This window comes from Pelmatolapia mariae, linkage group LG23, assembly GCF_036321145.2.
Source record: "Pelmatolapia mariae isolate MD_Pm_ZW linkage group LG23, Pm_UMD_F_2, whole genome shotgun sequence".
In the NCBI taxonomy this organism is placed as follows: domain Eukaryota; kingdom Metazoa; phylum Chordata; class Actinopteri; order Cichliformes; family Cichlidae; genus Pelmatolapia; species Pelmatolapia mariae.
Genome location: NC_086246.1, coordinates 48912104 through 48926154, shown reverse-complemented (window position 1 = coordinate 48926154; position 14051 = coordinate 48912104). Strand labels below are relative to the sequence as shown.

Here is a 14051-nt window from a genome sequence, read left to right as displayed (position 1 = left end):
TCCTCATCTGTCACATATCTGGATGATGACAGTCACTCTGACATGGAAAACTAGAGCATAGGGCAAGGAATAATCATAAATGCACACCTGCGTGATTCATCCATTCTTTTCTGTGTATGTCACGGAAAAAATATGAATAACATTGTAAACAATCATTACATCGGAATCTATTTCAACTTAAGGGAAGGATATAAATTTGAGTTTGAATTATTTCTCTTTAACGTTCTGCTTTATTATTTATTTATATTGATGAATATATTTTTTGAGTAACTCAGATAAATGAGTTGTTCGAATGCTTTTGGTCATTTGACACACAATAATCAGTTGAAAAAGTAAACTATAATAATATAAATGTAATAAGCATACACTGATAATTCAATTGTGCCAGAAGGTTACTGATTCTTTAATACATGGACATTTCTTTTCACAATATTGGAAAAAATGTTAACCATTACACAGATTCAGTTATTGGAGCAGCTTAATATTTTATAGTTAATCTTCAAACTAGAAAATGAACCAAGACCAACTTACACAATAATTCAATAATTGCTTAAGCAGTTCAGTCTATTCGTGTTTTGCACAACCATTAACCAGGCTATGTACTTTCTTTATGAATGTTACAGTAAACTTATGTTTTATTTTAGTGACTTTATATTTTATTGTTAAATGTATGGCATTAAAAAACCACCACCAACAACAAAAACAATCTCACCTGTCAGTTCTTTTTTATCAACTGACATGTAATCATGATTTAGTTATTTAAAAAGATAATCAGCTGCTCATCAGTAAATAGGGAATTTCCCTTGCTGATAACTGACTGATAGCTCTGACTAGCCTCTCGTTATCCCCAGCCACACGTCATCATTACAGTCATGCTGACCTCAGGTGGATATGTTGGAGTACTGCAATTTAGATCTACCTTCCCCCACTCCCCGCCCAACATAAAGTTTTGACTGTATTGTCAAATAGACATATCAATATATTTTCACATATATATGGATTAATATGTATGTACAGACACACAAACATGTACATTTTTATCAGCTGGGAGGGAACAATTTCACAAAAAGTATAGACAGCTTCTTTTTGCATGGTGTAGACAGCCTGTGCACTTTAGTATCACCATTTTTCCACAAGACAAACAGAGCAGCTATCACAAAAAAAGGTAGCCTTCTAAGGTCACAAAGAATTCGACTGTTAAAGTCACACGTGGCTTGTTTGTTCATGATTTGAACACAGAGCTTTTTTAGTCGTTTAAAGAGAAATTGTGTCTTTCAAAGAGCAGTTTTTCCATGTAGGGAACGCACTGAATTCCAAAGCAACTTCTTTAAAAGGCAAAGAATTTAAATAATATGTTATTGAGACTTCATAAAAAATAGCCAGGCATCATGGTCGTGGACTGCCAGGCATCCAGAAATGTTTGTGGGATTATTCTTTTCCCTGTGTCCTATAAGTGGCTCAAGAGAAGGGATGTTTTCTCAGGACCTTTACCAGAGGGCTGGGCTTTGGTTGGATAAGAGGGTTGGCTGCTTTGCCTGCAGAATGACAAGAAAGAAAAAAAAATGGAAAAGAGGGAGGGCAGAGTCAGTGTTTGGGGAAGGCCTTTTTCAGCCCTTCTTCTCTTTCACTTTATAGGTCCTCCAAACACCCACCCACATACTGACACACACATAGATAGCAGAACCTACTAGACAAAGTCAGGAAGTGACATCACCTACAGGAAGAGAAGGCAAATATTTTTTTTTTCTCTTTTAGTGTGTTGTCTGTTTTCCTGAGGGAAGTTGGAGCCCCTTAAGACCGTTAGCAACTAGCAGAGAGAAAATTCAGAGGACCTAGAGGGGGCAGAGTCACTGAAGCAGGCTTTCACAGGGAGTTTAGAATCAAAGGATCCAGACACTCGAATCCTCCCTGAACTTCCCACAACTTTCCACCACATTCCAAACACTCCGCTGCAGGATTTCGGCCAGGTACAGTGCACAGAGATTTTTCCATTCTGTAATGTTTTGTTTTGCTTTCCCACTGACAATTTGTTTCTTGTTGTTGCTGCACCACGAAATGAAAGAGTTTCAAGAAATTGCAGTGTCTGATGGAAAAGAAAAAAAAAAGTATGCATGCCACATTACATGCTCTAACATGCTTCAGTGTGACTGCTCAGGCAAGTAGGGACAGAAATTGGTCAACAGTCACTTCCTCCTTCATACTGTCACTTTTTTTTTTTTATAAATCATAACTGTTTTCATATCCCAGAGATGTCTGAGCTGAATCTTTAACTAAACCAGTGTCTCTCAGAGTTTAGGAGTGAATGAAGCTCTGTCTAACTCTCGTTTGTTATGGACATATTCAGAGCTATCGACTGACCACGTATTCAAGTTCCCCCAGTGGTGAGTTTTGAACTGAGATCAGGCAAACTATGAAAGCTAGTGGAAAGAGCCAATGGATATGATCACATCTGTTTTTATTTTTAGCCATTGCCTTTTCCTCAGATTAAGACAGGAGGGACCCCAGTCCTCCAAAAGCTTTACAAACATGTGAGAGGCCTGTGAGTTGTGATTTTTGAGGTTATTTTGTCAATAGAAAGATAACAACATCCATATCAATATCACGTGATGGGAGTACAGACTGGCATGAAGTGACAGAAATATCTGCTAATTCAAGTCACCAGAGCCTCAGTTACAACCGTGGGAAATTCTGAATACGGCAGTTAACAATGGGACTCAGGACTCAATGCTGCTGCAGTATCATGTGTTGCAATCACAGCTGCTTTAATCTAGGTGTCAGATCTCTGGACATTCTTCCCACATCCTTCAAACGGTGAATAGAAATGTACAATTCAATTCAGTTTTGCCACATTAACACGTTTAAAAAACATATTTGAGACTATAAAATGTAACCGTCCATCTTCTTGTTTTAAAATAACTCCTCCAACTTAATATTATATCAAATAAAATGCGCCATCATTACTGCTTCATTACCATGACATTCAAAACCTGTGAGGTCATGCTCCCAATACAAGCAAATCACCAGACAGATGGACAATAGTTTTGCACAAAAAATATCCAAAAACTCTTAATTTAGTTTCATATCCACTTTCTCAAGGAAGAATGGGCAGTTTTCTATCCATATTTAGTGTCCCCCCCCCCCCCCAAATTAAAGTCGTAGTTCTGCCTTTAAGAGCATTAAAACTATTTCACTCAGGACATTTTCTCTCACAGTCCTCTTGAGGACAGTTTAATCTTTAGTGGATCACAGCATACCATTCATTTTCCCAGTTATGCTTGACTCAAGTGGCCTGACTTTTGGTACAGCAGACTGAAAATGTTGCTATTTTTACTGGTAGCTGCAACTGAAAACTTTGCTTTAAGGTCATTTGGGTCACAAAGAGCAGCTGTGACTATAAAAGAACATTTTAGCTGGTCTTCTTTAGGAAAATGTAGTTTTTTTGTTTGTTTTTTTTTACTTTATGGTAGCTATAACAATTGTTGTAATTAAATATTGCATGAATTGTTTTACCTTTTATGTTTTATTCACCCCAAAACATGCCTGTTATTGTCTTCACAGTGTCATCGCACCAAATGAAAACAAGAGCTCCTTGCAGTCTTTACACGACAGACGCTGACCACCTGTGACCTGATTCCAAGAGCTGAAATCAGACTGGTTCCCCTCTCCCAGGAAGGCTACACGTTCTCATACTCCAACCTAATTATTTTTCACCGTTGCGCACTCTCCCCTTATCTCAGGGGAAATAACTGAGTCAATGGCATTGTGTCTTGGTCAAGTGTTTAGCAAAGACAAAACATTTAGGCCAAAGAAGCGCTTTGAGCCCGGTACGCAGCGGTTTGAACTGTACAAGAAGGCCCAGGCTTCGCTCAAATCTGGCTTGGACCTGAGGAAAGTAGTTCAGCTCCCAGAAGGCGAGAACCTCAATGACTGGATTGCTGTTCACGTGGTGGATTTCTTTAACAGAATTAACCTAATCTATGGCACAGTGAGCGAGTACTGCAGCGAGCGCACGTGCCCTATCATGTCTGGGGGACTGAGATATGAGTACAGATGGCAGGATGGTAAAGACTACAAGAGACCCACCAAGCTGCCTGCTCTCAAGTACATGAATCTGCTGATGGACTGGATAGAGTCACTGATCAATAATGAGGAAATCTTCCCCACAAGAGTAGGTGTGTGAGGAGTTTACAAATGAAACCATCGGACTGCTCTTGAGTGTGTAAGCTAATACATGACTGAGTGCTGGCTGCAGAGATTTTATACTAAAGTGTCAGTGCAGAGTGCAGAGGTGCTCTTCTTCATTAAGCTCACGAATGCAATGATTGAGTTCAAGGAGAGGTTAATTAGACAATAAAATGTTGACATTTAGAGGGGATTGTTGACTAGGTGATCATAGTGTTAAATTAGAGGTGAGAACTTTATGCGTCACAGCAGCGTGAGCTCAGAGCCTCTCTGTGGCGCAGTGGTTAGCACTGACATTCTGGGACTTCTCTTTTCTTATATCAAGCCTAGACATGCTAGTCAGGTATGATGAAAACATTTCCCACGAGTGTGAATGGGTTTTGGTTGTGTGTTAGTGCTTGACAACTCCTTCAGGGTGTTTCTGTCCCTCCCTTTGCTCAGTTATCACAATCCCCCATGGACCTGAGGGAGAATAAGACAGCAATGCTGTCTTCGCTGCACCTTTGCTTAGAAATTTAATACGAATAATTAGATTGTTCTTCGCGGGGCCTTTTCAGCTCTTCAGCACAAAACACAGATATTTTTTATAAAGTCTTTTGGGATTGAAACACAAACTACTCAATAGATTATTTAGGAAATTCAGTAGATTAATAGCCCTATTGTAGATAAGCATGATTAATAATGCACTTTAAATCTGCATACATGGTAAATCCATTTACAATTGAGTCCTACAGTTTCCTTTACCAAATCTATTATTTTATTAAACCAGCTTCTGAATAGAAGTCCTTTTATTTCTTATTGTTTTCCTTCTTCATCCTAGGAGTACCTTTCCCCAAGAACTTCCAGCAGGTGTGCAAGAAGATCCTGAGCCGTCTCTTCCGGGTGTTTGTGCACGTTTACATCCATCACTTTGACAGCATCTGCAGTATGGGTGCAGAGGCCCACATCAATACCTGCTACAAACACTATTATTATTTCATCTCAGAGTTCAACCTCATTGATCACTCTGAGCTGGAGCCTCTGGTGAGACATCAGATGTATGAGTGTGAAGTGAGGATGCATATGAAAAAGAATCAGATGGAGGTTTTGTAACGGAGGAACTGTCAGTCTAGCAGAGAATATCTACCATCTTGCCAGCTTTATCCCAGCTGCGTGAATGTTTGATGTGCTTATTGTTCATCTTTGAGTAGGTGTGTTTTCCAGTTTAGCATACACAAATAGAAGGCACCGACAATAAAATCACTCAGTCTGAAGCTCATAGTGTTCTCACTAAGATAATATATTCCGTATGACACACAAATTTAATTAGTTTTCACTCAGTTTTCCATCATGAACAAAATGTATCCAGGAAATGGCTAGGTCTGATGAGAAAAGACTCATAAGAGAATCTGCTGACTTTGGATAGTCATGTGATTAACAATTGTACTTGTTGCTGTTTTCCAACTAAGCAGCCTCTATCGCATGTGAGCTGATGGGGAATGGTGTTCCAAGTGTCAATAAAAAGCTGCAGTTATCATCATTACCAGGCTTGGGCTGCATAATTCCCCCTGCAATGTGAAAACAGGGACAAGACATTAATGTCAACACGCTGCATAAAAGATAAATCTTTTGAATAGACCTCGTTTTATTGCCCCACCTTTTGTGCCCCAGGAAATTATGTTTGTTTTTAGTCTTCAAGGAGCAACTGCTTTCTTTCGCAGAATCGGTGTTCTCCATTATGACGGTGTAAATATTCATTTTCTCAAACAATATATTAGACGTGATCTATTAACATCTCCTCTTTTTCTTTTCCTGCAGAAAGAGATGACAGAGAAGATATGCAATTAGACAAAGCCACATGGACAAAGGAGTTTACATTATGACTTTATCTGAGCCCCTTGAGAAAACTTCCGCATCAAAACACTCCAGACAGAGAACTGCTTTGTGTACACTTGTATGAGTGGTTTCCAAGCATATACGACATGGCCCATAAACTCAGTAGACTTCTGCAGATGGTGGCAAAGTTCCTTTACAGAACTTTTCACTTCACATTCATTATGGTGCTGTGAGTTTCCTCGTTATTATTCTGTATTTTTTTATACACTGCATCTCCTGTACTCTGTCTTTCCTCTTGTGCATGTATATGTTTTATCTTCGTGTAAGTTTTGATGCATTGTTTGTTTTCTTGTTGACCAGAGTTTGTATTTTGTACGATGTGTTTTTACTGTTTAAAATCTGATTTAAGGGCATAAAAGTTCTTCCCATCAGTCAATCGCGTCTGCTTTCATTTTCGCAGCAGGATGGAAAAAGAAAAACACAACAACAACAACAACAACAACAATAGATATAGCATACTTATTATCATTGCTCACTTGCCAAACCTGTTACATGGATAAATAAGGGCCATCATCATGCACCAAAAATCCCCACTACGTGGACTGAGGAGTGGTGACGAACCCTGCCAAGTGACGTTGCATCAGTGCGGTCACGCTACCAATGGGAGAGGAGTTAATCCGGAAATGGGCGGGGCAAACGTCTGCTCTCGCGTTTTCCCGCCCGGTACGTCATCAGCTGTTTGGACTGATTGATAACAGAAAGCAATGGGACCTTACATCAGCTGTCACAGGCTTTGACTGCAGGGATTTGGCTGGCGTGGAGTCCACGTTTGAAGGGTTTGTTGCATTTGTGGTTTTATTTTAACGTTGCTTAAACAGTCTCTGAATACAGTTAGCAACTGGTCATGTAAATCGGTTTAGCAAGCTATGAGTTCTTTCTTGCTAGCTGGGGCTAACAACAGCTGTAGTAGGCAGCCACCGCTAGCTCTGGCTTTTGTAATGCCGTAATGATCTTTTATACAGAATTCCCTCCTGGTAACTAGGACAACGTTGCTAATGTTAAGTAATTATCTAAGTGGACGTTGTTGACTGTCGTTTTGGCTGTCCGTACACATAGTTGTTAACTTTAGTATCGGTACAAACTGCTGGTATAACTCCATTAGCTAACAGCTAATTATCAGTTTTATGTTTTTTCTAACCGAAACATAGCATTTAACTAGTGTGAACTAAGTAATTCAATAAATTTTGCTGTAAGTGAATATTCTGTGGTCATTTAGATGAACAGTAACCGCAAACTCAGAGCGATACACAATGTAATACCAAAGAAAGAGGAAACTGGAACACATAAGCTAACGCTGGGTGGTGTCTTCTCCATTGCTCTAGCCTTTTGCCTTATCACTGCATTGTATTTAGTTGTTACGTATGTTTGCGTGACTAACTGTATTTGTATGTGGCAGCTGGCAGATATGGTGAGGCACAGCGTGATGACGGAGTTGCAGCCCTTTCAGCCCTCCCTCCAGGTAACTTTGATCTACTCTATGATTAGTGGTGATTCCAAAAGCTGACTTCCTGAAACATGTCTGATAAGATAAAAGGACCAGAAAATAGTGCACAGTAGTTTCATCAAAGCACTATGCCCTGTTGTTTGAATGTTTCTGGTAACGTCCAGATAAGGCCTGTCACGGGGTTTCCAGTATTATCACATTGACCACTGTTTTGGCAGATTGCCATAGGTGGTTGTAATGATCAAAGTAGTGGTGATGCATCCCTATAACTGCAGTTAGTCATTTTAAAGTTGCAAACCTATGATATGGATAGAACATTTTATTATATTATGGATTAGTGTTTATTTTTAGTATTTATTATCAAGGCCAAAGTAAATTTTTCCTTTTTTGCTTTTTTCATTTGCTTTTTCTCTACTGTACCAACATCTGATCACTCTGGCTGATTTTGCACTATTCCCTCACCCTGTCTCCCGTGTGGCCTCCTTCTCTGTAACAGGGTAACTCCCTGGCTTTGGGCCAAGTAGGGCAAAACTGTGGGAGCATTCAGGAGAACAGAAATACCTCAGAGGAAAGACAGAATCTTTCCCAAGACCCAGCAGGTACAAATGCTTTACTTTTTATAGCATTTCTATAGCTTTGTAAACTTTACAAAGCGAGAGCGCTGTGCAAAAAAATTGCAATGTTTTAATTTGTGTGTATGGATTCATTTCTGCCTCTACAGAGTGTGAAAAAAGCAAGCCAGTGAACATCCCAGATACAGGTAAACGAAAGAAGAAGAAAAGAACTAGAGCGACAGACAGCTCCACTGGCACTTTTGATGGTAAGTAGGCTAAAACTGAAACACATGCAGTACGTGTGAAAGCAAGAAAATTGACCAACACTTCATATTTTCTTCAGATCTCTACAAATTGACTCATGAGGTGCTCGGCCAGGGAGCATATGCTAAAGTTCAAGGATGTATCAGCCTGCAGAATGGACATGAGTATGCCGTGAAGGTAAGTAAGGACAGTTTTGCCAAATTTAAATGTCATTTGAACAGGTTGGGTTGCTCTTTAATGGCAACATTTTCTTTAAAGCTGTACTACATTTTTTTTTTTTTTAAAGTCAATCAAAATGTCCATTGAATCACAATTTCTGCTGCTCTATGATCTATAGATCATAGAAAAGAGTGCAGGACACAGCCGCAGCAGAGTCTTTCGAGAAGTGGAGACTCTTTATCAGTGTCAAGGAAATAAGTGAGTTGATTTTTATCTGATTAATATTTAAAAAAAAAAGAGAGAAAGAAAAGAAAACATATCCAGAATTTAAAAAAAAATTCTAATCACCTAAACATATCGTTGTTCAGGAATATTTTGGAATTGATCGAATTCTTTGAGGACAACAACTGCTTTTATTTGGTATTTGAAAAGCTGCGTGGTGGTAAGTGTGAATAATTAACACAACAGTTATGTAATGCAAACAGAGCTTTTGCCAGATGGCTCATTATGAGCGCACAAATATACCCGTGAGTGATCCTCTTCTCTTTCTGCAGGTTCTATTCTTACACATATCCAAAACCGAAAGCACTTTGATGAACTGGAGGCTAGTAAGGTAGTGAAAGACATTGCCCAAGCTCTCGACTTTTTACACACAAAGGGTAGGTCAAAAAAGGTAGTTCTGCTGAAATCCAAAGGAAATAGATGTTTCGTTTTCTTTTTTGAGTGTAAAGGTGACAGTGTTTTTGGTTTTTGTTTGCAGGCATTGCCCATAGAGACCTTAAGCTAGAAAACATACTCTGTGAATACACTGATCAGGTAATTGGCATTTAATGAGTTGAGAAAGGCATTAATTATCCCTTAAGGTTTATAATTTAACAACATAATAATATATTTACTCTCTTTCTACTTAGGTGTCGCCAGTAAAGATCTGTGACTTTGATCTAGGAAGTGGAGTAAAGCTCAGCAGTGCCTGTACACCCATAACAACCCCAGAGCTCACAACACCAGTAAGTGTCTAATTCTAAATTAACGGCCAAGTATAGACACATAATATTGTCCAATTAACTAATAAGGGATTACACTGACTTGCCTCTTTTTTTTGTTTTTGATCTTCGCCCTCTCTCAGTGTGGCTCGGCAGAGTACATGGCACCAGAAGTAGTTGAGGTGTTCACTGATGAGGCCTCCTTCTACGACAAACGCTGTGATCTGTGGAGCCTCGGGGTCATCCTCTACATCTTACTGAGCGGCAGCCCACCCTTCACAGGACACTGTGGCTCTGACTGTGGCTGGGATCGGGGAGAAAGATGCAGAACATGCCAGGTATGCCCCCTCCAATAAGCACTGTTGTTTAGCGTCCATCCCATGGATAATTGCTCAGCTCAGCAGTGTTTGCACCACAGAGATTCACAGTGTGTCCCTGCTTATTATTCTGAAATGAAGACATTATAAACAATATAAAACTACAGACCTGGGGTGTTAAAAGAACAAAAATAAAACTAATAGTAATTTTGTAGTTTGTCTCCTTTAGCTGGCGTTACAGCTTGTTCATCTTAATGCTGACCTCTTTGATTATCATGTCCATGGTAGACAGTTCAAATAAAATAACTAAAATTATTATTTTACACGTAATATTTTCTGTTTTGTATAGTCTGGTTGTGACGAGATGACACATTTTAGTATCTGAACTTGGATTCTGGGAAATATAAGATTTTTTTTTTCTTTTTTTGCTGTATACTGGCTTAATTAAGAAACATAATTAGTGATGTAGGTTGTAGGTTAAGTTAGGCTTAGATGTAGGTTGAAATCTCTTTTTAAAAATGAAACAATTAGAAAAGCAGATGCATAGGAACACTACGGCTGATTTGGCTTTAGCTGTTGACCCATATGTCAAATGCTCTTATGTGAATTATTCAGAAAAGCCAAACACTTTCAGTACAGAGTTTTGGGTATTTTTTTTAAGTAGTAGAGTATTAGGGCTGAGAAGAAATGGGAAGAGGTTCCGTAGATTTACCAGGCAAAACCTTGTTTTAGCTTTCACTTCATCTAGATGGATGTCGTCGGTTCTTCTTCCATTATCTTGGCTTGAGCTGAGTTTTGGTTTGGTTTATTGAATTTTGTGCTGCGTGGAGAAAAAGCTTTACTTCTGTAAAGAAGGTGGGAGGTCTGAATTTATAATGCACAACAGAATGACAACACCATTACAAAAAATGAATGCAGCACAATAATGCACTATATGTGTGTGCGCGCAAATAGCATGTACTTATCAGCAGGTGATGTTATTTGATCTTCTCCCCTCAGAGTCACCTGTTTGAGAGCATCCAGCAGGGCAAATATGAATTTCCAGACAAGGACTGGGCCCACATCACAGTGGGCGCCAAGGACCTCATATCAAAGCTGTTGGTTCGGGACGCCACTCTGCGCCTCAGTGCTGCTCAGGTCCTCAAGCACCCTTGGGTGCAGGGGGTGGGTATAATTACATTTGAGCACTACTTGTCTAATGTTAGACAGCTGGAATTACTATCCTTATTTTAAAGCTGAGTAAGTTTTTTTCTTTCTTTTATTTCTTTCTTTCTTTTTTACAGAATGCTCCAGAGAGAGGTCTTCCAACTCCTCGTGTTCTGCAGAGGTCTGTCTTTATTTTAGCTCTGTTTCTGTGGTTGAAGTAGAGTCAGACCTTTAGTGTTTGTGGTTTTTCATAGGAAACTAGAGTTTCTGCACATACCTTTGTTTATGAACAACTTTTTAAAAAAATTTTGAGAACAATTTAAGGTTCTCTCTGCTTCAAGATGTTTTTTTTTTTTTTTTGTTTGTTTTTTTTAGATGGAAAAAATTTGGATAGATGAAACAAGGATCTAGGATACTTTATTCTAATCACATTATTAAAGTGAGAAGTGGCAGAAGTGTGCTTAGATGTCTCTCATGTCTTTTTCTGCCTTCTTTCTTGTTCTAGGAACAGCAGCACCAAAGATCTGACCCAGTTTGCAGCAGAAGCCATCGCCTTCAACCGGCAGCTATCCCAGCACGAGGAGCAGCGGGAGGACGTCGGAGCCATTGTTTGCTCCATGAGGCTTTCTCCTCCTTCTAACTCCAGGCTGGCTCGCAGACGGGCACAGTCCAGTGCTCTCCGGCATGGAGACTTTGCACCCGCTTCAGATGACGCCACAGCCTGAGGGTCCTTAACCTCCTTATCATGTTATCTGAATAATTTTAGTTATCTTCTGTGTGGATTTTTATTTTTATAGGGAGCCTTGTAGGATCGGTCACACAGTATGGAAAGTGTCTCTGTTGTTGAAAGTCTTCTCCTTGGCCAGTAGTCTTATCAGTGAGAGTTTGAACATCAAGTGCGCAGTTAAACCTCAGCTTCCGCCTACTAATAGAAAACAGTACAACTTCCAGGATTTGACCAGGAGATACTTTAACCTGCCTGAGTATTTTTAACCAAGGTTTGATTTTGTTTCAGAACAACTTTGGCTTTAAGAAATTTATGTATTGTCTTCACAGGTTGGGTTAGTCATTGTTACCCAAAACACCAGAAACTGCTCTCAGTGCCAGCAGTTTTTACTAAAATACATATCATCACCAAAAACAGCATTTTAAGAATCAGGACAGCTACGCAGCAGCAGCTGCTGCTTTAATGCAATATCGTCTTATAGGTAGATTTTTTTACTTTTCTTGTTTTTCCAGCTGTGAATTAGTTATTTTATTTGAAAGCTTTTTAGTGACTAAAGAAAAGGGATTTTTTTTTTGTTGTTGCTTTTTTAAAGCATGTTTTCTTTTCTTTTTTTATATACATATGATTTTTATGTGTGAATGTATGTGATTTAAGTGATAAAACAGACAACACTTAAACTGGGCCTTTCCCGTTTTACCTGTTGACTCTTGTCGAGCTGTGTCTTCATGACTACCTGAGAGTGTGGCTGGAGGTTGCAGAAATTTATGGAGTGAGACTGGATCTTAAAGTTTTATTTTTTCTTTCTTTCATGTCAATACAAGCTACCTGCAGCACTGATGTACTTTAAAATAAATATCTTATTTAGTTTGCCCAGAATGGGAGGTTCTTGTGTTTTTAAAGCTTCACCAATGATATGAATTTGACACTTAAAAATAGTATTTATCTTTTCAGTGCTTTTGCTATAACTTCTTATTGGAGGTCATGTTTGGTGTTGTGATGCAGATTATTCCAAGAGGTTTTGCTTAATTTCTTATTGTCTTAGTGATCTTATATATATTTTTAAGTCTAAATTACTTGAAATGTGAAAAATGCATTTGTTTTATGCAGTTCATGAGACTTAAAGCTGAACCGTGGGACTTTTATATATAATGTTAATGTGTACACACAAAGATTATTCACCCTATGAGCAGCAGGTATGGTCTCTGTATTTTGTAGTGTTCCTGATTCCTGGGCTGGCATGCTGGTTTAGATCAACCAGCAGTGACTGGGTTTGCCAGTCCTCAAGAGAGCTGCAGCTAAAGCAAATGGTGTTGCTTAAAAAAAGTAGAAAGGGACTGCGAGAGATCTTTTGCTGCTTCAGATAAGTGTCACTGGGAGGGAAAGCGGTTGACAGTGAGTAGAAACATTTAGCAGTGGATAAGCCTTTCCGTGTTCTAGATTTGCATCACAAGCACTTGTTGATGGTATCTGTGTAATCTACCTGTTACAAGCCCTGCATGGCTGGTTTAAAGGGATTAGAGAATAGTTTATGTTACACTAGTGAGATACGTGATTCCATTCTGTGAAGTGAGTTTATAAAACTGTTAAAAAATATTTTTTTAATTGTCCCTGTGTTTTTTGATTTTGTGTCTGTGCCAATGGAAACTGTTATGGACGAACTGAGAATTCTTTCTGATACTCTTTGATTTTTTAATTTTTATTTTGTTTTTAGAAGAAGCTACTTTTTCTTTATGTTGTCTTATAATTTAGACTGTGTTTGAATGGGATCTCCAAAGGCTCCTGTTTACCGTACCTTACAAAGTTTATGTGCCAGTACTAACTCATTCCCTTATTTCACACTGTTGCCATGGACAACCCATCCCTATAGCAACTAAGGGCCTTCATAGGCTGGCATGAATTGATGGAGATTTGCTCAGAATGAATACACATGTTAGGAAACAACTGCTTGCTATGTTAAAGCCCCCACACTTCTAGTATGAATCATAAAAGAAGCTGTTTGTTTCCCTCTGTCTACTTGAAATGGCCTAGAATGAGATGCAGTAATTGGTATGCGATTATAGAGTCCCTCTGAAATGTGTCAAAGCTCATATGGGGTCCTATGCATAAAGCTCTCATGTGTAGAGCGTATTTTCACTGGCATGTTGTGTTCTCAATAAAAAGCTCCTCTTGTCTAAGCTGTGTTACATCAAGACAATATTACTGTGTTGTGCACTCAAAGGTCTTGTTCACGAGACGTGAGCAAATGGATTTTTGTTTTCACTGCAGCAGATGTGCTTTAGTTTACAAAGATTTATTTCAGTCAGGAGTGATAAATGGTAACAACTCATTGTTTTGGACTAAACAGATGAGGAGGGGACAGGAGATGGTGAATAACCTGTACACACACTGGTAAGAAACAGA

At 39.0% G+C, this 14051-nt stretch overlaps 2 protein-coding genes across 2 annotated transcripts; both read left to right on the top strand.

The window, feature by feature from the left end:
* Positions 1-1771: 1771 nt before the first annotated feature.
* mob3c (MOB kinase activator 3C) lies at positions 1772-6416 on the top strand. The gene is made up of 4 exons (XM_063466765.1): positions 1772-1967; positions 3559-4172; positions 5003-5205; positions 5980-6416. The coding sequence occupies exons 2-4, from the start codon at positions 3755-3757 to the stop codon at positions 6007-6009; spliced, it is 651 nt and encodes a 216-aa protein (XP_063322835.1). The 5' UTR covers positions 1772-1967; positions 3559-3754; the 3' UTR covers positions 6010-6416.
* Positions 6417-6723: 307 nt separating this feature from the next.
* On the top strand, positions 6724-13820 carry mknk1 (MAPK interacting serine/threonine kinase 1). The gene is made up of 14 exons (XM_063467276.1): positions 6724-6833; positions 7454-7516; positions 7998-8100; positions 8223-8321; positions 8399-8496; positions 8657-8736; positions 8847-8920; positions 9033-9137; positions 9239-9294; positions 9390-9485; positions 9605-9799; positions 10778-10942; positions 11062-11105; positions 11430-13820. Exons 2-14 carry the CDS (start codon positions 7463-7465, stop codon positions 11647-11649), a joined length of 1389 nt encoding a protein of 462 aa, XP_063323346.1. The 5' UTR covers positions 6724-6833; positions 7454-7462; the 3' UTR covers positions 11650-13820.
* Positions 13821-14051: the final 231 nt, after the last annotated feature.